Source organism: Rhinichthys klamathensis, unplaced genomic scaffold (genome assembly GCF_029890125.1).
Source record: "Rhinichthys klamathensis goyatoka isolate OS25496 unplaced genomic scaffold, OSU_Roscu_1.1 h1tg000068l_1, whole genome shotgun sequence".
NCBI lineage: Eukaryota > Metazoa > Chordata > Actinopteri > Cypriniformes > Leuciscidae > Rhinichthys > Rhinichthys klamathensis.
Genome location: NW_026606611.1, coordinates 5,106,117 through 5,129,994, shown reverse-complemented (window position 1 = coordinate 5,129,994; position 23,878 = coordinate 5,106,117). Strand labels below are relative to the sequence as shown.

Genomic DNA, 23,878 nt, shown 5'->3' with positions numbered 1-23,878 from the left:
GGATGACACCCAAAAATTAATCAAATGTTTGCATTACCATATGTTGTCATATGATATGTTACTAGGGATGCTCCGATCAATCGGCCGCAGATTGGTATCGGCCGATAATCACATTCTCAATTGGGAGACACTAAAATAGGCTGATCTCACCATCCGATTGCAAATTTATGACGTCAGACTTTAGCGTCGTGATGTAAGAACAAGTGATTTGAAACCGCTGCTCAGTGCTCATTCGATATGTGTGAGCGCAGTCAGCGCACACCTGGAATGCGCGCACATAAATCTGCCTATCTGCTGTACTTATCTTACTAGGCTTGAACGGTCAAATACACACACTTGTGTTTCAAAATGTCCATCTTTGCAAGTATCTTTGTTTATGTCTTTAGTGAATGTAGACGGTGCATTTGGTGTTAAAGTTAAAAAAAGCTGGCTAATAAAGCTGTTGCCGTCCTTGCCATTCATGTTAATCAAACAGTCTCTCATTGCTCTTAACTAAATCACTTGTGAAGATTATGCAGTTTTTGTACATTTGATTACTTTATGCAGTTTATGTTGTATTTTTATTTCTGGTGCTTGATGTTTAGTGCTGGAGTGTTAATGGTGAGCGACTATTCAGCGCACCCGCATATGTTTTGGATTAAAAAAGGAATGGACTGTCTCCCCAAAATACAGAAAAGCTGGAATTTATAAAGAGAATCCTGCCTCACCTACTTAAATAGGATGTAGGAAGGAATGACACATACTCAGCACTTGCTGAATAATATTCCTGATCATTTAATCAGACTACTCATTTTGTTCATTTAGGAGTAGCAGTGTTTCTATTTGTTTTTGTCCTCAGTCACATATTGGACAATATTTTACTACACCTTATGGGTTGTAGTTATGTTCAGTTTGACATTAAATCTTGTAGGCTCTTTAATAAGCCAGAATATCCTAATATGGATAGTGTTTTGCATAAGCCATATTTTTAAAGGCCTTTTAAAATTTCATTGCAAAATTAATATTTGCTGTGCTTATTTTTTTTAAATTCTCAATTAAAACAAGAATCTATAGTAGGGATGGGGAATGGTCCTGGACGGTCCTGGAGGGCTGTTGTCCTGCAGAGTTTAGTTCCAACCCTAATCAAACAACCCTGAACAAGCTAATCAATGTCTTCAGGATTACTAAGGGTACAGGCAGGAGAGTTTTTATTTTATTTTTAGGGTTGGAGCTAAACTCTGCAGGACAACGGCCCTCCAGGACCGATGTTCCCCATCCCTGATCTATAGCATTACTGTAAATGACGTCTGTGGTATTATTTATCTGAAAAAAAAAAAAACACTGACATTCAACAGAGAGCTTAATTATTACTTTATATAAAGTGTGAATGAATGGGATCGGTATCGGCCCATTATGATGACAAATAAATCGGTATCGGCTGCAAAATTCTGGTCTGAGCATCCCTAAATGTTATCATTTAAAAGTTTGGGATTTTTTTTTTTTTTAAATGAATGCATTTATTCAACAAAGACACATTAAATCAATGTTCAGAAGTGGCAGTAAAGACTTTTGCATTGTTACAAAACAAATTGATTTCAGATAAATGCTGTTCTTTTGAACATTATTTATCAGAATCCTGACAAAAAATGTTTAATGGTTTCCACAAAAATATTAGGCAGAACGATTTTTTTTTTTACATTGATAATAAGAAATGTTTCTTGATCAGCAAATCGTCATATTAGAATGATTTCTGAAGGATCATTTGACACTGAAGACTGGAGTAATGAGGCTGAAAATTCAGCTCTGCCATCACAGGAATAAATTACATTTAAAAATGTTTTAAATTATAACTATTTCACAATATTACTATTTTTACTGTATTTTTGATCAAATAAATGCAGACTTGGTGAGAATGAGACTTCTGTCAAAAACACCAAAAAATCCTACCGACCCCAAACTTTTAAATGGTTGTGTATTCTCTAAATAGCTGTTGATTAAGCATGCCCCCCCCCCCCCCCCCCAAGTCAGTCCGTTAAAATGACTTATTTCATCTTGTATGTTTCAGGAAGCTCCAAGGATAGTAGAGTAAGTCTCTAACTTCTTGGGCACTTTACAATGTATTAAAATAGTTTACAACTAATGTCTGTTAATTTATTTATTGATTGTGTTGAATAATTATGTGTGTGTTCTAATTATAGGGATTTAGAGTTATAAATGTCGTTGGATTTAAACGTGGCCACGGTTATAAAGATGAAATCCTTGCTCTTGCCAAGCCATTTGGTAAAGTGGTGCGGCACCTGGTCTTAGACGTGAGGCCTGAGGTAACAGCTCTCAGATATTCTGTTCTTGGTAGTTCAGACAGCTTCACTCACTGCAGCTTTACTGTAGCTATCCACACAGATTTCTGATGCTAGACCATTTAAGAATGTATGTATAAATGTTTATTATTCATTGGCAAGCTGCGTTTATGAATTCATTGCCATTTGGTTGGAGGGAACATGTTTTCGTGGCGTTCTGTCCATTGTAAATCAGAAATTCTCAGAGATTCTCAGGCCTGAAGTGTAAGAATTTTTTTTCCTTAAATGTATTGTGCTCTGTTTTAGGCCTTTCTGCAGTTCTCCAAAGAAAAAGAGGCCAGAGCAATGGTTAGTTTCTACGCCAGGAATGCCTTACCATCTGTGTGTGGAAAACCTGTGAGAGTTTATCATTCACACACCTATCCAACCATCCAGGTAAGACTTGGGCTTATTAACTCACCATGAATAAAATGTATGTGAATCTAACGCCTATATCTGTGCAACTTCTACAGAGTGGCAAAGTCCTCTACGTTGGTAATGTTCCAACCTTCAAAGGGTCAGATGCAACACTTCTAAAAATCGCAGAACCATTTGGAAAAATCAGGAAATATTATCTGAATCGATTACGCAATGAGGTAATTGTAAAAATAGAACGATTACTGATGGATTTACAAGGCAATAATAAATGATTTGGTGTTTATGATATTTGTATGTTTGCTCAGTGCTTCATTGAGATGGAAAGAGGGGAAGATGCTGAGAAAATGGCAGAGGCCTACAAGGAAAAGCGACCTAAATTTGAAGGCAAACGACTGGTTGTCTACGTGAGCAGGAAATTTAAGCAGCTCAAACGTGGGTCAGTTGGACATTTAAGATTATTTTTTTCTTGGGAAAATAATGCTTTCCAAAGAATGTTACATGGCATCTGTTTGAGATGATATTATCTTCTCACAGACAAAGACCTCCAAGCCCAGAGACCGAGGATAAACGGACACTCAAGAGAGAACGCTCTGGAGAGGATGAGGCCCAGAGGAACTCCTCTGGGAAAAGTAAGGACAAAAAAGAGGAAGAACCTTCTGTCAAGAAGATCAAAGTGGACGAGCCTGTCGCTGATAAAGCTAAGGAGATGGAGAGTCATGAAGAGAAGGAAAGCCAAAAGGTTTCAGCAGAAATTGTTCCTGAGGAGAAGAAAGAGTCAGAGGAGAAACAAAGCGAAGACACATCAGAGCTCCAGAATATGGAGACTGAACCTGTGAGTGACTTCATTATTTTTTTCATATGTAGGGCAAGACGTTATATTGTTTCAGCACGATATATTGTTTCAGTATCGACATTGTGATGTGTGCATCTGCAATAGTCACAATGTCAAATAGGGATCGTAGATGTGCACATCGTTTCTCTTCAGAAATTTTTGGACTAAACCTCTCAATTCATATGGATTAGTTTATCTCTTTATGGACGTTTTGAAGCGTCAAAGTGTCAGTTGCGAAGCTGTCAATGAAGGATAAAAAGTTCTCCGATTTCATCAATAAGTAAGTCTCTGAATGTAAGTCTCACGGGTTTAGAATGACAATTTACATTTTTGGGTGAACTATTCTTTTAATTATGCCTGGTTAAGGCAAACTATGTAATTTTTAGGCCACTAGAGGTAATTTATTCAAAACAAAGCCATAGCTTGCTGACGCCTTGATTTCGCGGAATCATGGAGTTGTTGTCTTCACCTCTACAGCCGGTGGAAAATACGACAGGACTCGTGCAGAAATCATATTCATGGATGACCGGTAATGTTTTAAAGATTTATTAACATTACAAAAGCCGTTGGAGCGGAAAGAGGCCGCTGGAGCGATTGCTAATGAGAGGCAAGCACGACACACGGCTCGAAGGCAGTGGAGCTTTTACTATGCCGCTGACTCGGCTTCTTCCGGTCATGAGTATGTGGGTTAACGCAGTGCTGTTTTATCATATTAGATACATTTGAGTGTGATGAAAGTTGTTATAATGCAACTCCACAATGAGAAATTACATGAAATCTAAACACCAGTCGACTGAGGAAAGACAGCTGTCTATCACTGCATTAACGACTGCAGGTAAGTGCAGCTGTAACCCGAGGGAATCGTGATCCGGGATGATAACTTCTGATAGCAAAATGATTTTGAGACAAATGCTTCCTTTAAGTTTCGTTGAGGGAGACAGGTTTAAGAACAGAAAAAGCAAAGTGCTGTTAGAAACTTCGCTTAGCACACCGTTATCTGTCTCTCTCCAACGTCTGTCAGCGCAGCGCGTTTTCTCACTCAAACATGTGGATGATATTGTTTTTATCAACATGAATGTGAAACAATATAAACACATAACCATATGCTGACTCGAGTGCATATGTACGTTCTGTACAATAACTGCACAGTCTGCTTTATGAGCTTTTTTTTTTCAATCGCGCTGCTTGAGCTTAAATGCTTTTGTTCTTCATATTTTTTGTTTACACATATTATTTGATGTTTTCAACTAAAAGAAAACCTTAAGATATATAGTAAGCTTGTTGTGTATATTGCTAAACAGTATTTTGGTGACGTAAACTTAAACTTAAAAATAACGTCTTTCTAGTTAAACGTCATTTAAAGGCACACTGTGGAACTTTTCAACCTTTATAATATATTACCAAAACCCATTGAGATGGTACATCGACTTACAATAGGTTGAATGACACGTTTGCCGAAGCCTGAAGGTGTCTGTATCGCTTTTACTAGCACTATGTAACTTCGGGTTTCGGGTAGGAACCCGAGCACAAAAAGAACTACAAAATTCGACCGCTTTACGGCATACGTCACTTCCCCCACCACCCCAACTTCCTCAAATTCTAACGTGAGAGCTCAACTCGCGTTTGATTGCCGGCGTCTGTATGTTGTCGTCAGGGCTGAATCAACAGCTACTCGGAACAAAGCGAAGAAAGCAAAGATTTTGTCAGAGGAGACCAAAAAAAGAAAAAGGGAGAGTTTAAAATAAACATCGGCATAAAAGTGTATATATAATGTAATATTTACTGCGAATTCGTGTAACAAAACTGATATAAGTCACAACATACTGCCGTATACAAATGTAAATGTAATTTTTTTTTTTTTCAGCTCATATATGTTTGTATTTGTGTAAAAGGAAAAACAAACTGAAGACTACAAATGAACATTCGATTTATGAGCCCGAATTTTCGAATGCAATATTTTTGAAAAAAAGCCCATCCATAAAAAAAATATGTTTTGTACACAAATCAACAAAATATATAACATTGTTCTAGTGGTTTTTGGATATTTTGATCCAAAAATCTTACTAAACGTGTGCCTTTTTAAAATGTGTAAATGTGCTTCTGTTATTATTCTGTTATTTTTATTGCTCGTATGTTCTGAGTAAAGCCGTGTTCGTGCTGTTCGATTTTGGCCACGATTTGGTTGTCTGAGACAAATTGTGTGAATCCTAGAAGATCACTCTGATCCTTGGCCAAAATCTGACCAAAGTCTTTGATCGCCAGTTTGACACGTTAAACATGCAAGCTATGTCCAGTACTTCAAGACGGAATTCTCCGTGTTGGCGGAAGACTCTGTTGTGCATCCATGCCCATGGAAGCCAAGCTTACAGCCGTTTTACCAAAGGATCACAGAATATCAGCGCTAATTCTGCAAGAAATCCACAAAGAAACATAGTGGGCGCAACTAGGGATGCTCCGATCAGGATTTTTGCAGCCGATACCGATTGCCGATTTCTTGTCATGGTGATCGGCCGATACCGATCCCGATGCTTAATATAAGACAAAGATAAATACAAACAAAATGGAGCAGTCTGATGCAGCCCACAAGGTTTAATTAAACATTGTCCAATAGTAAACTTTGGAGGACAAAATAAACATTTAAATACCTAAAATAGAGAGTCTGATGTAACTTAAACCTGGTCTAATACAAGTCTAAGCAGGACAAAATTAATTTAATTAGATTAATTATTAATTTAATTAGAACAAATTGGAGTAGTTTGATGCTACTCATTAGAAGGGATGGGCATTTCAAGCAAAAATAATATTCGAAGATTGGGTATTATTCGCTTATTATTCGAAAATCGCACCCCTCCCCCATATGCATGCACACATGCATATATAGGCCACACACATGAGAAAAGCGGAGTGGTGTGACGTTTAAATATAACTTAAAAACATAAATATACGTTTCATATTTATGTTTTATAGTAGGCTAATATAGTGTTCTTTTTTTTTTAAAAAAGTCATATGTTGATTATATTAAAAGGGAACCGCATGAGATGAGTAAGATAGGATCATAAGATGCCCAATATATCGGAAAACATTTGGAATGGGTCAGACATGATTTTGACCACTTAATTAAGTTTTGTTTTGTAGAAAGCCATTCTTTAAAGTGAATTTCGTTTTGTAAAAATTGCATCTTAATTTCAAACTATGTTTCATCAACCATTTGCCTGGATTTAATAAATAATAAGCGAAATATAGCAGACAATATAATCAGGACACGGACACGCCAGCACGTGAACTGGAGCGCGTCTCATAAGTGAACCGAACCTCAACTTGCCTCACATACCTGAGAACGTATAGTTCAGGCTTGAAATGTCTACTTAAAAAAAAAAAACTATTTAAATCGATAATAAATGGGCTACTCTCTGCTTAGGCTAATCCGTATGAAGTGTGCATTTCTCTCTATGAGCACGCGCGTTCACTATGCGAAGATGGCGTCAACATCGCCAACTGTATCTTTGCAGTTTATTAAAAAAAAGTTTAAATGTATCATGCTGCATAAACATTACTTTTGCCGGTTCTTTGTGGTAAGCTTTATGCATGCGCTTGATATGCGGAATATAGGCAATATTACGATAACGCTCATTATGGTTTAGTATTTTCTCCCATATATAAATTAATTAAATTAATATAGATATGCAATTAGACTAATGGCTTAAATGAACTACTACTAGTCGACTAGAAAAACTTTAGTCGTGCACGGGCAGCCCAACTTATTTAACATATTTTCTAACCAGCATGTCACTGCGGCGTTCTGAGCGAGTGGCGCTGTGGACTGAGCGAGCGAAGCATACTCTTCAAAAAGGCGCTCTCTCTGGAGGACAATGATCCTCCATGTGAGATTCCTTTGAAACATACACGGCAAATAGCAAAAAAATTTCATTGTTTCTCGACACGTCATAGCAGCCTAATTCCACACCGGCGATGACATGACTGCCAAATCATTTAAGTCCCCACGCATCATATAGGCTACCTCCTCACGTTTTGACATCATCAAATTGTGATCGGTTTGTGAGATCGGCCAAGTTGAGTGAGTACCGATCGAGTCATAAAATGTGATGATCGGCCGATACCGATCTCCGGCCGATCGATCGGAGCATCCCTAGGCGCAACTGTATTCTATCTAGATTGTGCCAAATGTTCCGGATTCCCAATGCCAATTCTTTGATAAGAAGAATCCTGGTGTTACAGGTCAACAAATTATGGCAGATTTACCCTGAAATGGAGTTCTTTTAGATGAACCAGCATTCACCAGGTGTGGAGTTGACTGCTTTGGTCCATTTGAGGTCAAGCGTGGAAGGACTACAGTTAAAAGCTATGGTGTCATCTTAACTTGCCTGGCCTTTAGAGCTATTCGCATAGAGGTAGCAACATCCTTGCATACAGACTCATTTATCAATGCATTTCAATGCTTCATAGGAAGGAGGGGTCAAGTTATGGAAATGTGCTCTGACAATGGAACTAATTTTACTGGTGCTGATCGAGAACTCAAAAGGTCATTTCAAGAATGGAACAATTCCACAATACTGCCCTACAAAGGCAAAAGACCTTAACTCGCTAGAGTGTGGGACTGAGAAAAATGACTTTAAAGATTTTTAGTTGTCCCGCCAAATTAATTATAGGTAGGACACTGAAAATCTGGCAATTAGATGTTTAAGTAATGCAAATTATCTACATAACAAAATGTTTAGCTCAAACTTGACTTTTGACCACTATTTTAAAGTTACTGTACTCTGCCTTTGTATTGTCAGCAAAAAGTGAGAAGTCATGCCAAGGCAAAAGGCAGTAACTTCCACATTATCAATATTTGGTTGCTGATCACCATTAACAAAATCATTATAGTAACACCTGTATAAAATCTAGTGATCATGGCATTTATTTTGTATGATTTACAATTACCTATAGCCTTCTAGTTATTGTGCTTTGGTTGCATTCTGGTGGCCCTATTAATACATTAGACATGACAAAATACCTCCATAGCGGTAAAGACTATCTTCAAGTGGTACCGAGTCCGAGTGGCATAAGACTTGCTAAACACGCGTTATAATGTAATGTAATGATCACGATAAAACAGATCCTCGCGCACATTCGACCCGGAGACTGGTTTATAGCGGTGGATCTGAAAGACGCATACTTTCACAGGCGTTTACCGAGATTCGTGTTCGAAGGTGTCACGATCCGTTCACGAAAAGTAGCCTAATATGCAGTGCTTTACCCCTGTGGACTCAATAGGGCTGGGCGATATGGAGCAAAAAATATATCTCGATATATTTTGCTATATCTCGATATTCGATATATATCTCGATATCTTTACAGGAAAATGGATGTGAATACAACTCAAAATATAGGCCTACAATCAATAGAAAATTAATTTTCCATAACAGAATGTAACCAAATGAGAAAAATTAAGCACAGGGCCTGAATTTCGTCATCATTATTAATCACGTGATTCATATACAGAAACTGAATAAAGTAATCAAATGGAAAATAACACAGTAGTATTTTAGTCCTGAATAAATTAAATGCATAGGTTATTAATCCTGATTCCTTTAATTTAAAGCTATCTTTTGTTGTATTGACAACAAAATTAATGACAGACATATATGGCTGCCGTCACTTTAAGAGCTAGTGCACGGATCCTGTGTTCATTATATGTTTAGAGTATACTCACGACGACCGAAATTGACAATTTTGCGTGTTAAAGCAATATAATCCGCGAAAAATAACTTTTGTTACTGGCCAGCTGTTCTTAAGGCGGATTTTCTATGAATGTGCGCATAGAAAATAATCTCTCAGAGAGCGCGCGAGCACTGATTAGTTTAAAATCGCTTGAATGTTTAAACTGGTAAGACTTAAAAAGACGTGCAAATGGTAAACTTCAGTCACGATGCACTGCTGGCCCGATTGTGCGAGTGAATATCCATCATGTCCCGACTCCTAAACGCGAGTGTATGTTATGGCCGCAGCGCTTGATGCTTGCCTTGCACAACACATTATGAGAGAAGAGAAAGAAGACGCGGCACCGCTGAACACTCACGCTGTTTGTGAAATTGCGTCTGGCAGATAGTTGTTAAAAGAATGATTTGATTTTATAATCTGTGTGGATTACGATTGCGGGAATTTCCCGCATTATAAATGGGAGACCTGCGGGAATGATTAGAATTATGCGCAATACCCGCGCCGAAATTCGAGCCCTGCAATAGTTTAAAACAAGACGTTTGTAGTAGCCTTCTGATTACTGGAGTCCATTAATCGAACTTCCATGCCTCTTATATAGTAATTATATATTGTAGTATGTAGGCTACCAATTTACTAATGCAATTAATGCTCACACTCGGTTTCTCTCGTGCTCTGTCGCTCGCGCGCAGACACACTCGGAGTTCTGTAGCCTCCGGGCTGGTTGCGGATGAGACAATTTTTGAATGAGACAACACGCGAGGTGAGGGGGAACAAAAGCAAGGAGGCGGGGGCGAGCACAGCACAGAGAAGGCAAACAAGCAAAGTGGCGAAATCAGGATTAAAAATAAACAATATATCGATATATACGATATGTCAAAATCCATATCGTGTTTAAAAAATATCTCGATATATTTTAAATATCGAGATATCGCCCACCCCTAGTAGGGAGCGCGTTCTGGACTACTTAGACGACTAAAGCCTGTTTTATGCTTCTGCGTCGAATCGACGGCGTACCCCCGCAGAGCCCTCTGCGTCGCCGCGAACCCCTCTCCGACCCCTCCGCCGTAGCTCGACGTGCACCTCCAAAAAATTGTAACTACGCGTCGAGGCGACGCAGACCGCAAGGGCTGTGATTGGTCAGATTATACATCATTTCGGGAGTGTAGCTTTTCCGGTTTCCCCCTCCCGCTATACCGCCATTTTTAAAGTGCGCAGTTTGTTTCAACGATGTATCACGTTGAGGAACGATTAAAGCTGCAGTCCGGCATTTTTCCTCTTTGTCGCCATCTCTGTTCGAAATCTGCAATTGCAGTCATTCGCGGAATTATCAACTTTACGTGGGTTGTAGTTCAACACCCTCGGCACGGCACAGCGCGGATGAACACAATGTTTGAGGAGAGTGTGCAGCTGTCAGTCACCGCGCCGATGTGGATATTGTCATTCAGAATCACAGATTATTCTTTTTGGAAGTATGACCAACATAACAATTTTCACCGGGAAATGTCATCTGAACTAGTAAGAAACATTCACTTTTGTTCTGGTTCTGACATTGCAGTAAATCGCGCTGATTAAATCTAACAATTGCTTATAAATTATCATTTCACGCAAAACCGTGCAAAGTAGCTATACTATGTTCTCAAATTGTTAATGTTAACAACGTCAGCAAGCATTGCGTGACTACATCATGTAATGTCCTTCCGATATTATCCTTGTTTTCGCATGGGTCCGGTTGCAGTCTCTTCTCTTTCTGTAGCCACTCCGAAGTCCGAACGAAGTCTTTTGCATGTTACAGCGGGTGAGTCTCTAGTTGTCACTGATGATGATCGTCGTTTGAACCTTTCTGGATCCGCCATCAAATTGATAAGTTTAATTATATCAAGTGCTGTGAGAAAAGGCTATAAATCTCTACCTCCAACATCCTCACGCGCAATATAGCTTATACTAGCCGAGACTCCTTCTTTATGTGTACAGATGTGACGTAATGACGCAAAGACATGCTCGAATCTCCCGCGGAAATCCACCAGTACCACTAAAATTAAAAACATTATTACAAGCTTACCGTTTTGCATCGAGCTAAGGCAAGCAGATAGTTTTGAACACTGGCTGGTTATGTATTTTATCAAATATGTATTTTGGATAATTTTTAACCCAAAAAAAGCTACGGACAGCAGCTTTAAATCACTTCTGCGATTAAACATTTGCAATAAAATAATTTGTTGTTCAACGTCGATTAGTTCCAGCTGCAACAACATTCTCTCTCTTTCGCTCGCCATTACGCGCGTTTCCATTACAGATTTGCGCAAAACTTTTGCCTTTTTTTCTAAATGTCGATAAAAAACTATTGCCAAATGATCGATGTTATGCGACTAAACGTCTTTTTTTCCATAATCATTCCAAAAATCATGGCAACGGACGTTGGTAGCCACCGCACTAGACATTATTATTATTAATGGAAGGAGACGCATTAATGGCATTAATTAATGACAGGGAAAGACACGGAGTTCTCCCTCATTTCAGCTCCGAGGTCTTGATTGTGGCATTTCTTTGAGGTTTAGAGTCCAGTAGGCTATTCCTGTAATTATTGTTTCTTTTATGAATTTTATGAATCCATTCGTTTTACCTTATTTAACCCGTAATTGCAAAACGAAAAATGAACGGTTGTTGTATTTTTGAAACGCAAAGTTGAACACCAAAATTTAAATTTGAACTGTACACCAAATGCTGAAAAAAAAAAATATCAACGAATTTTCAGATAGGCCTAATTGTTTATGATTTTTTTGCCCCTTTATTAAACATTTAAAATATTCACAAATTAATATAGAAAAAATTTAGATTTTACTGGTTTTCTAAGGCCAAATTAGAACCTGGAAATAATATTTTTCCCGGAGTGCTGAATGAGAAGAGCCATAACCACAGAGCCTACAGAAAGGTGATTTATAGGTGAGATATAGGTTATAATAAATGTTTCTGAAAAAATAACGAGGCATTTTAATTGTTTATTAATAAACTATTGTTTTCTAAATCAATGTCGGCTAAAAACATATCTCCATCTCCGGATGCACCTTTAGACAGAAATGCACCTTTCATACGGATTACATAATCAGAAGGTATTAGCTTTCGATTCGAATTTGTTCGTTTTAAAGTGGACATTTCAATAGCCTACATAGGCTATTTTTGTTTCAGTTCTCGCGCTTCAGTTCACGGAGACCATGAAAGCGCGCCTGATTGTTTTATTTTATTTTACAAAAGCAAAACGTTTTGTTGTTATTGTGAGTTTACGCAAATAAAAGAAGTTGCGAATAATGTATTATTATTTTCTGTATGACCAGAAATGATTGAGTATTTTAAGTAGTTTCCACCGCTGATAGGAAAACGCAAGTGTTCGCGCCCGAGCCTCCCTGCCATCCAGTGCGCGCTCCGCACTCTGCACACACACTTGGATATGCGTCAAAGCTTGTGTTTATTTGTGATAATCTTAGCCCTGCCTATTATTATTGTCCAACCTGTATTTTGAATGAGATGTGACGAATTGCTTTGTTCCTTTTTTGGATAAAAGCGTCTTCTACATATGTAGCCTAATAAATGTTATAATTATGATTATTATTATTATTTGCGGACACGGACCCCAAACACACCGCGTCTTCTAAGGCAGGTGACTGTAAATGCGCAAAACCTGTTTCCAAATATTATACTCAAATATATTCAAAATATTCCTTTTTCAAATTGCCTGAAAAACCTCCTCATGCGAGTAAAATCTTTTTTTGCGATAAACGGGAGTTTTTGCGAAATGCGTATTTTCAATTCGCAATTTCAATTCGCGCAATTTGAAGGGTAATGGAAACGAAAGCGGAACCGGCGCACGGAACCAAAACAAACTAGCAAAGAGATTCGCAAAGCACACACCACCCTAGCGTTCTGGCGTTGAAATGCACCGCGATGCAACGCAACCTGACGCAGAACCATAAAACGGCCACGACGCCGTAGGAGTGACGCCGTAGCTACGCCGTGGAGTTGACGCAGAAGTATAATGAAGCCTTAATGCATTTATAGCACAACCTTCTGTGTTCTGCGTCTTTTCAGTATGCGTTGGTTTCAGCTGTCTGCCCTATTATTGTGCGTGCACTTCGCTCGTCCCGCGGATTTATTCCGGACGCTGTGTTTTGTATGCATGCTTTTAACAGCTGTTCTGATGTTGTATGCACCAGCACTAATTGCTTCATTATGTTGTATGCGCCAATATACCCTTTTTGCTTCATTATTATCACTCTGTGATATATTAGTCCCGCGTCGGCTCGACCGTGTTCAAGGCGGAGCTGAAGGCGCCGGCGAAGTTTTGGCACTCTGCCAGCTAGATGCATGGTTGTTTCAACTAGGTCCGGTACCCGAACTGGGTGAGGCGGGGCTTTAGTTCTTTGTTGTATTCACCTGTTTCGGCACGTGTAACATTTTTCTGTCAACTCTGCATATATTCTTCGCGATCGATATCGCACGTTTGTCGATGGAGCGGGTTAAGAGCATACTAAATGTTCTGACCGCATTAGTGCAGGACAAAGCTCTGAGGACATCAGAAGTTACAGGGACGGATGGTAGCTGTACAAAGTACACAGGCTACATCGTAATTTCAATTTTAATGGAGAATAAAACAAAGGCAGAACACCGTATAATCTGATAGGCAGCATTATTTGATAGAACGCCTACACCGTAACTTCATATTGACGCGCGGCTAAACAAAGGCAGAGTGCCGTAACTCAATATGCCAAAGAGCCGTAACTGGTTTTACGGTGTTCTGCCTTGGTTTCTCATGGGCTTTTGGATGTTACGGTTAAGACAAACCATTATTTTCTCGAAAAAACAACGGTATTGACTCAAGATACTTATCCACGTGATAAAGGAGGTCTTGAATGTGCCAAAAATATCAACTCATTTTCGACCAAAAACGAAGTTACGGTCTTTTGCCTTTGCACGGCAGAATACTGCCCTACAAAGGCAAAATACCTTAACTCACCAGAGTGTGAAACTGAGAAAAATGACTTTAAAGTTTTTTTGTTGTCCAGCCAATTGTATGATAGGTAGGACAATGAAAATTTGCCAAGTAGTTGTCATAATGAATATATTTATCTACATTAAAAAAAATTAGCTCAAACTTGACCTTTGACCCTTATTCGGAAGTTACTGTATTCTGCCTTTGCATTATCTGCAAAACAATAATGGGTCATACAAAGGCAAAATACCTTAACTTCTAATTTATTGACCATTTTGGCTTTTATCACTCTATACAAACATTTCTATGATAACAACAATAGCCTTAAAATAACATTTAGTAAGTTCTGTCTAGTAAGGGTTAATATTACATCAATAGTTACAAAATATTACAAAATTAAAAAATAATGAGAAAGACCTTAACTCAGAGTGTGGAACTGAGAAAAATGACTTTAAAGATTTTCAGTTGTCCCTCCAAATTAATTATAGGTAGGACACTGTAAATCTGGCAATTAGATGTTTTAGTAATGAAAATTATCTACATAAAAAAATCTTGAGCTCAAACTTGACTTTTGACCACTATTTTAAAGTTACTGGACACTCTGCCTTTGCATTGTCAGCAAAAAGTGAGAAGTCATGCCAAGTCAAAAGGCAGTAACTTGACATTATCAATATTTGGTTGCTGATCACCATTAACAAAATCATTATAGTAACACCTGTATCAAATCTAGTGATCATGGCATTTATTTTGTATGATTTACACTTATAGACATCTACTTATTGCTACCCTGTGCTTTGGTTGCATTCTGGTGGCATTATTAATACATGAGACATGGCAAAATACCTCCATAGCGGTAAGATCTTCAATTGGTACCGAGTGGCATAAGACTTGATAAACGAGCGTTCAAAATGATCACGATAAAACAGGTCCTCGCGCACATTCGAGGACTCGTTTATAGTATATTCGTGTTCAAGTATAATAAGACTTGATAAACGAGCGTTCAAAATGATCACGATAAAACAGGTCCTCGCGCACATTCGAGGACTCGTTTATAGTATATTCGTGTTCGAAGGTGTCATGCTCCTCGTACGTTCACGAAAAGTACGAAGTACGAACGCAGTGCTTTCCATCTTGAGACTCGGTGGGTAGCGCGCTCTGGACTACCTAGACGACTAATGCATTTATAGCACAACCTTCTGTGTTCTGCGTCTTTTCAGTAGCGGTGGTTTCAGCTGTCTGCGGATTTATTCCGGACAGTGTGATTGTAGGTACAACCCGCTTGTAACAGCTTGTCTGATGTTGTATGCACCAGCAATTCTTGCTTCATTATGTTGTATGCACCAATATACCGTTGTTGCTTCATTATTATCACTCCCTGTGACATATTAGTCCCGCGTCGGCCCGACTGTGTTCAGGGCGGAGCTGAAGGCGCCGGCAAAGTTTTGGCACTCTGCCAGCTAGATGCATGATTGTTTCAACCAGGTCCGGTACCCGATCTGGGTGAGGCGGGGCTTTAGTTCTTTGTTGTATTCACCTGCTACGGCGTCTGTAACATTTTTTTCTGTCAACTCTGCATATATCATTCGCGATGGATAGCCTATCGCACGTTTGTCGATGGAGCGGGTTCAGACCATACTAAATGTTCTGACCGCATTTGTGCTGGACAAAGCTCTGAGGACATCAGAAGTTACAGGGACTGATGGCAGCTGTACAAAGCTATATCGTAATTTCAATTTTAATGGAGAGCAAAACAAAGGCAGAACACCGTACAATCTGAAAGGCAGCATTATTTGATAGAACGCCAGCACCGTAACTTCATATTGACGCGCGGCTAAACAAAGGCTGAGTACCGTAACTCAAAATGAGCGTTCCAAAACAAAGCCAAAGAGCGGTAACTGGTGTTACGGTGTTCTGCCTTGGTTTCTCACGGGCTTTTGGAAGTTACTGTTAAGACAACCCATTATTTTCTCGAAAAAACGACGGAATTGACTCAAGATACTTATCCACATGATAAAGGGGGTCTTGAATGTGCCAAAAATATAAAAAACTAATTTTTGACCAAACACGAAGTTACGGTCTTTTGCCTTTGCACGGCAGAATAGAGAACACCTTGCTTCAACGTGGCATCACATGGATGTTCAATCCTCCGGCTGAATGTCACCACGGAACTGTATGGGAGTGTATAATCCATTCTGTTAAGAAAATTCTCAATGCCACTTTGAAGGTTCACAACCTAGATGAGGAGGATTTTTAAACATTTCCCTGTGAAGTAGAAGCTGTCTTGAACAGTCGACCCATAACTATGATCCAAATGATCTAGAATCTCTCACACCTGACTACTTGCTGTTGATGAAGGTAAAACCTTCTTTGCCACCCACCCTTAGAAATGGGTGCAACACATGGCCGACCTCTTTTGAAAGATGGATTAAAGAATACCTTTTTGAAACCAGAGCTTCAAGGACGTCAAAAATGGATGAAAATATTCTGAAATTATAAGCCTTGTAGATGAATCAGCACCTAGAAATGGGTAATGGGAAGAATTACCAAAGCAATACACGATGAACATGGATTTGTACGAAGAGTTCAAGTTAAGACTAAGACAAGTGAGCTTGATAGACCCATCACAAAGGTCTGTCTCTTGTTGAAAGCTGATTGAGACAGTGACACAACTGATCAATCTCAGAAAGAAGAAGAATTGCTATGCTACTGTATCTATGGATAAGTCTCATTGATTGTAATTGTTTCTAACAATAGAATACAATTAGAGGCCAGGAGTGTATAGCCTTGAATAGGATGGTGATGTTTAGAGGATGTAGAATTTAAGCAAGTAGGGAGCATAACTTCCTTTGATCAGCTGTGGAAGCGCAGGGTTTTTCTACTGTCTCTTTTGTTTGTTTCTGTTGTCTTTTTGGAAACAAGAATACATCAGTTTTTGGTTAAGAAACATGAAGATGTGTATAGATGCTTTACTGACAGATTTTCACCAAACTATGGAATTACAGCCATGGTCAAAATTAAAGCTAGAGATTTGTTGGCTAGCCATAATTTCTATCCAGCATGCAAATGTAGCTCACAGTCACCAAACTTATCAGCTTGTGCACAGCAGCTATACAGGACTAAATATTGAATTTATGCTTAATATTCTATTAGATACAGTTACTTCATAGGCATCTTTATCGCACACGCAACAGCGCTAACAGACTTGTCCAAACGGCACACAATAATCTTCATATCTCTGTTTGTTCTGTTGTCTGTGTTTCTTTGTCTGGACACAAACACTGTATTGTACAAACACTGCGTGGTATCAGTTTTCGGTATTGGAGCATTTTAATGAGTACGAGTACACGAGGGCAGTATCGAGCCGATACTGGTATCGGTGCATCCCTAATTTTAACTAATGATTCAATTACATTTTCAGAAGAAAAATTCCCATTCCGTCATTCACTGAAAAATCTATATTGTCATCATTTATTCACCCTCATGTTCTTCCATACCTGTATGACATTTTCTTCCGTGGAACACAAAAGAAGGTATTTTATCTTCTTTTGTCTTCAGTAGAAAAGAAGGTTGTCCGGATATAAGCGCATGAAAAGTTGTTTCTGGCTACAGCTCCAAGGCTCTCTGGCAAAATTAATAAATACTCCAGCATCCGAAATATGATATGTGTGCCATTCACAACCCAGCAAACATTGAACAAGTTAACTTTTCATTCAGCACTTTTAGGTGTTTATGTACATTGTGATTTGCGACATGCGAACCACAGTGAGAGAAATGTGATGAAGAAACTTCATGGGAGATACAAACGTATAAATTAATTTGATATTCTATGAAGTCTACAAGATGGAGTGTTTTAGAACTTACGTCACTCTCGTTACCTTATGACAGTGCACATTATATCTGATTACAACTTGTCAAACGATGTGGTAGGTTGTTTTAGGAGAATCAGAGTGAATTCAGCCCAGACAAGTTCCCCAAGCAGTAGACAAAAGATTATACTTGTTTTTTGGTTTTTTTTTTTTTTTTTAATGCTTTCTCACTGCTTACAGGACATACTTGATCGAACCACTGCTTTGCTTGATGTATCCTTTGACCAGGAGGCTGAAGATGAAGAAACTGTTGCTTCAGAGAAGAGTGTGAAGACTGAGGAAAAGACCATTACAACAGCACCATCTGAATTAAAGCTTGAAACTAGCCATTCTACTCTAGAGCCATATGATCCTAATGTCCCAGTGGGTAAGATGACTTTGTTTTTTGCTAAGAAATAAGAAGTTTGACACAACCAAGCTATTAATTTAGTGTTTTGTATGAGTTTTCTTCAGCTTCTTGGACAGATATGACACTAAATCAGTTTGGCTTGCTATAAAATGCTTTAAACCGAACCATAAATGTATTATAAAAAGCTATGGACCCCGACTAAAGCTATGAACCCCGACTAAGGAAATATTTCATTATCATTATTTCGTTATTGTAAGAAGTCTCATTAATGAATCTCATTTGTCCTGTTTCAGGTGTGGAGTTTGTGAAGATGGGGTACTACTGCAGAATCTGCTTCCTGTTTTACTCTAATGAGGACACTGCTAAGAAAATTCACTGCAGTAGCCAAGCACACTACGATAAACTTAAGGTGACATTTCTTTTGTCCTTCATCTGTCCTTGATCAATGATGTCAGAGCAGGATTGAGATCTTTATGCTTTACATTTTGAGGATTCACTTTTTTATTAGTAAATATTAGCATTATTACATTGACATTTTTGTTGTTGTTCAGTATATGTTTTTGAAACATACATGTTGTTTTCTTCTTATCAGAAATATTTGGAAAAGGAGAAAGCCAAAGCACAGAGTAACGGGACGAAGAAATGAACCATTGACGCTGGAACATCTGTTAATATGTCCATTATGTCCCTGTCTTTTTTGTTTTCTTGTGTTCAGCTCTTTTGTTCAGTATGGTTAATTTTTTCCTAAAAAAAATATTAGACTGAGGTATTGCTTCTTTTAATGTAGTTATGAAAGCTGGTGCATTCATAAGCAATTCCTAGCTGTTCAGTCATAGCGATTTAGATGTGAAGTTTAACATTTTCCACCTAAATTGCTACTACTACTGTTTTTGTTTTTCCTTTCTTTTATTAAACTTCCAGCATTCCTCATACTCTGCCTGACTGTTTTTAATCATTTTTCTTTTTTTCTTTTGTATTTTGTGAAAGGAGAATATATTCATGGCCCCTTTGTTTAATGTAATTAATCATTGTTACCTAGCATTTTACAGTAAAACTGCACAAATTTGAGTTTTGTCCTAATCAATTTCTCTGCCCTATAATATAAGATCTCATAAAATTCTACAAGGCCTTTTGACATAACGGGCATATTGTGAGTGTTTCTTTTGGCTATTATTTAAATGCCCCAAACCCTTGATCACTTTGGTCCCATCCAATGTTTTTTTTTTTTTTTTTTTTTGGATGGCATGTGAAAATTCTATCAGAATAAATAAGAGCTTAGCAGCAAAACATTAGCCATAATTTGTAGACTCTTGTGTAGTGCCCTAAGATAGGTGGTAATAAATTAAATGTGGCACTGCACAAAAGCCTGAAAATCATTTAGTACTGAATAACTGTTTTGCATAGATTGGACAACACCATTCTGCTCTACAATATAAAAACCATCACACGAACATTCATTATTCATTTAACTGTTTTCTCAATAGAGACTGTGAAGCTGACGTCATGTTGAGTTCTGGGTAACTATATTAGGAGGATCACGCTGCCTTTCTGCTAGCGAGTTTTCTGTTGTGATTGTAAAAAAAAAATGTCTCCATAGTTCATTCCTGATACATAGAGCTGGACTGCTATAGTCATCGTTCAGGGAGAAAACTGAGCAATGTAATGTTTTTTCGCTAGTGTAAATACACTAAGGGAAGCAGGTTGAGGAGAGTGACAAGAAGATGCAGAAAAGCAAATCTATTAGTGTTACTGATTAAACCCACTGCCTATCACTCAATAAAATATTCACATTCCTGAGTGTTTATAAAAAAGTTTTGTATTTCGTTTGGTTTAACATTATCTTTGCTAGTATGACTCTTGGAGTTTGTAATTGTGAAAAACAGCCACTACAAAACTGTTTACAAGCTTCTTGGGATTTGATTTTGGTTGTCATCTGTTGAATTAAATGCTGAAGAAAACCATGTGTCGGTGTCTGTCATCTGAATGTGACCTGCAATCTCTGATTTCCCTCTAGCCATGAGGAAAAGTGAATATTTACAATGATAAAAAATGCGATTAAAAACAAAGTTATCATGTAATGCAATAAACTAGCTTGTCTTCCCTGTAAACAATACCATGAAGAGTGAATATTTAATTTCAAGGCCAAAACAAAAAAGGTATCGGAATTTATTGCAGTAGCAGAGCGACCCTCTTAAGATGGTGCCGCCACCCCGGCATATTGAGGCGTGACGTAGCTTCACATTCTCATTCTCTCTGTAGGCAATGCTTTGCCTTTGAACAGCTGAATTCTGAGTTTTCCCAGGTCACTAGGTCACTCATCAGACATGGCTGTTCATCTCAGGCCCAGTGAAATTTGTTCTTTTTTTCACTAGAACACTGAATGCTTCACTTTTTTTATTTCTTGGATGATATTTTATCGAACCAACACCGCCAAACACTGCTAGATTGATTTTTGCCATACTTGTGTATTATTTAGCATTTCTGCTCGACTGTTTTTTCTTCACTATTGGGTCATGTTTTGCTATTTGTTCCAATATGGCCAGAAAGTTCCTGCCCTTCTCAGACTCCACTGACTCACAATGGCCTCCTTGGTGAATATTTTGTGTATCCTACCACTAAGCAGGAGAACATCTGACAAACCTTGTGTGTTGGGACATACCTCTTATTAATTGAATTCAGGTGTTTTAATCAGACCCGTTGCCACAGGTGTACAAAATCAAGCACCTAGCCATGTAGCCTGGCATTTACAAACATTTGTGGGGGGAAAAAATCATTCTGAAGGAAGGGCTTTTCTGAGGAAAATGTAACGTGACATATGGACCTTTTACACATTTACGGAGTTCTCATAAGCAGAAGTCAACATAGTTGGGTAAACTTCTATCCACTTTTTTCCTGACAAGCCTACTGCATTTTGAATTATGGGAGGCACTTCCAGTTTGGGGAACCTCCACTCAAAAAGACTGAAACAAATCATTTCAAACAATAAGGTTGACCTACAAATAATCCTTATCAGCAGGTTGACTGAAGGAGCAGTAAATTTCCCTTCATGTTTTATTTTCGGACATCAAGCTCGGTATTTAATATGATATGGAATCACAAGAATATCTGTGGCAAGAGCTCTCTACAGTCACTGCATTGGTTTCCTTTAGGTTTTTTATTATTATTATTTTTTATTCCACTATAAAAGTATGAAAAAAGACTATATATATATACTGCACATTTGTGGTCTGCTCTTCCCATTTAATTTACGATATATCCCACAAATTATTCACTGGAATGCACTATGAATCTCTTGTTTTTCTCCCCAAATCCTCATGTTCCTTTCACACGGATGCTTTAAAATGTAATTGCCTCCCCTTTTTACTTCTTATCCCTATTAAGCAGTATTTACTTGAACGTTTCTAAAACCGATAAATACAGTATTTGTTATTTGTCAAAATGATGGTGCTTTGAAATATCCCTCAATGCTAAATTTACTGAACATTTTTTATTAAGGTGACGTAAGTTACATAATACAGACAAACATTATTACAGTGATGCATCTGCAAGATGTATTTTTGAGAGTGTTTCACACTACACTTTTTGTTCCATTGACTTCCATTCATACACATACGAGTGTGTCAGACCGTTCCAAAGTTCAAGTTTGGTGAACTCTGACCTCGCTATTGAAAAGAGCTTTTCCTCTGGATTCATTCCAGCACAGCTAATGGAGTATTGTGTACCTGTCCCCACCTGGCAGTCACGATCGCTACCTCACGTGTCTGAGCTGAAAGCGTGCTGAGGTGTCGTACCCACTGCTGGAAGATGATCATTCCGGTGCTGAGAAAGAGTCCCCTCTGCTATTCAGGGTGACCTGAGGATCACAGTGGGGTCAATCCCCGCGCCCCCCCCCCCCCCCACTCTTCTAGCAGCGCCGCTAGACAGGCTGCCTCCTTCATGCACGCCATAGCCTTTCTGCAAGCATATCAGGCCAAGGCATTCAAATGGTAGTTCACAAGGGTAGTTCTGACCCAGAGTTGATGTACGACCTGCACACAGCGATGGACCTCGCCCTATGGACACCGGAAGTCACTGCATGGTCCCTTGTGCAGACTATGTCCACACGTGATCCAGGAATGCCATCTCTGGCTGAACCTGGCTGAAATGAGGGAGACCAACAAAGTTCGCTTTCTCGACTACCCCATCTCTCCCTCTTCGGCGACTTAGTCCACCTAGGTCACAGGAAAGCGATGCCGCCCATCCCTGCCCCTCCCAGGCTCTCTAAGCGCCAGGCAAAGTGGCGCCCCTGAGATGGGAGACCCAAAGATGGAGGAAGCAGCTCTTTGGGAGACAGTGAACGCATCGCTCCTTCCCCCAGAGGAGGGCTGGGCAGAGAATCTTTTGTTGAGTCAAATTTCTTTTCTGACGTTATTTTCTTTAGCTTTTTTATATGTTCGCGGTACCCAAATTTTCTCCACCGCGCTGCCCCACTGCGGGTACGTTGGCAGTTCCCGCTTGTACAGCGGCTGAAAGCCTGTCTAGTGCTTCCCAGCCCATCTCACTGGCTCCTTCGTACTATCAGACTCGGTTGTGCAATTCAGTTTGCCCGGCATCCCCCCAGGTTCAGCTGCGTCCGGTTCACCTCAGTGGCAGACCAAGATGCCCCTGCCCTGCGTGTGGAGATCACAGTCCTACTGGCGAAGGACGTGATGGAGCCGGTCCATTCAGCAAACATTAGGTCAGGGTTCAGGGTAGGTCAGCTTGTCAGTTCAGCGCGGCTGATCGGTAGTAAATTCTGCTCCATCTGAACGCCAGAGGGCACTCTCACGCAGACACGCTTAATATGCCCCACCACAGAGGTACGATAAAACACATCATTCCAGGAAATCCCTATCGGGCATCATACTATCGCTATAGCTGAATAAACATGTAACCCTTTCCGTCTGTGTGCTCCCCCAAATGTCTCTGCGTTGTGTTTGGATGATGATTGAATGAGGAGGACACAGATATCGTGGTCGTCACAGTAGTGAAGCTTTATTATGCGTTCTTTATCTGCATCAGCCACTATGCAGCACACAGCAACATCTTTTCACAAGGAAAATAGAACTGTTAGTAACCAATATCAAAAATAAAAATGCATACAAAACTATAAAACGAAACAGCATAGCCTTAGCTGCAGTTATATTAACACTCAAATCACGGGGGTTCACAAAGATTGGAAAAATAACTTTCCGCATATGACAATTAATGTCAAATGTCACATACACCCAAAATACAAAGAACAAAACTCAAAATACTCCGACAAACGTTAAACACCATACAATACACAGAAATATATACTCCACCACATGGAATTTACAACCCATTAAATAATATCAGAAATACAAAACCATCCATCGCAAATAACTGCACATATATGTTAGTTAACATCTTTAACAGTAATATATTTCTTCA

General features: G+C 39.0%; 1 protein-coding gene across 2 annotated transcripts in view; it reads left to right on the top strand.

Moving 5' to 3' along the window:
* Nucleotides 1-19,377, top strand: part of LOC130084843 (matrin-3-like) — a 35,990-nt gene extending 16,613 nt beyond the window's left edge. Inside the window, exons 13-21 of one of the 2 annotated variants that reach the window (XM_056250345.1) lie at nt 2,045-2,064; nt 2,178-2,300; nt 2,583-2,711; nt 2,789-2,911; nt 2,999-3,129; nt 3,228-3,525; nt 18,325-18,463; nt 18,739-18,854; nt 19,038-19,377. In XM_056250345.1, the coding sequence (XP_056106320.1) occupies nt 2,045-2,064; nt 2,178-2,300; nt 2,583-2,711; nt 2,789-2,911; nt 2,999-3,129; nt 3,228-3,525; nt 18,325-18,463; nt 18,739-18,854; nt 19,038-19,091 (1,133 nt within the window). In that variant the 3' untranslated portion in view covers nt 19,092-19,377. Of the gene's footprint in view, nt 1-2,044; nt 2,065-2,177; nt 2,301-2,582; nt 2,712-2,788; nt 2,912-2,998; nt 3,130-3,227; nt 3,526-18,324; nt 18,464-18,738; nt 18,855-19,037 lie in introns of those variants that run through there. The other variant, XR_008807070.1, reaches the window with a different exon arrangement.
* The last annotated feature ends 4,501 nt before the right edge of the window (nt 19,378-23,878 follow it).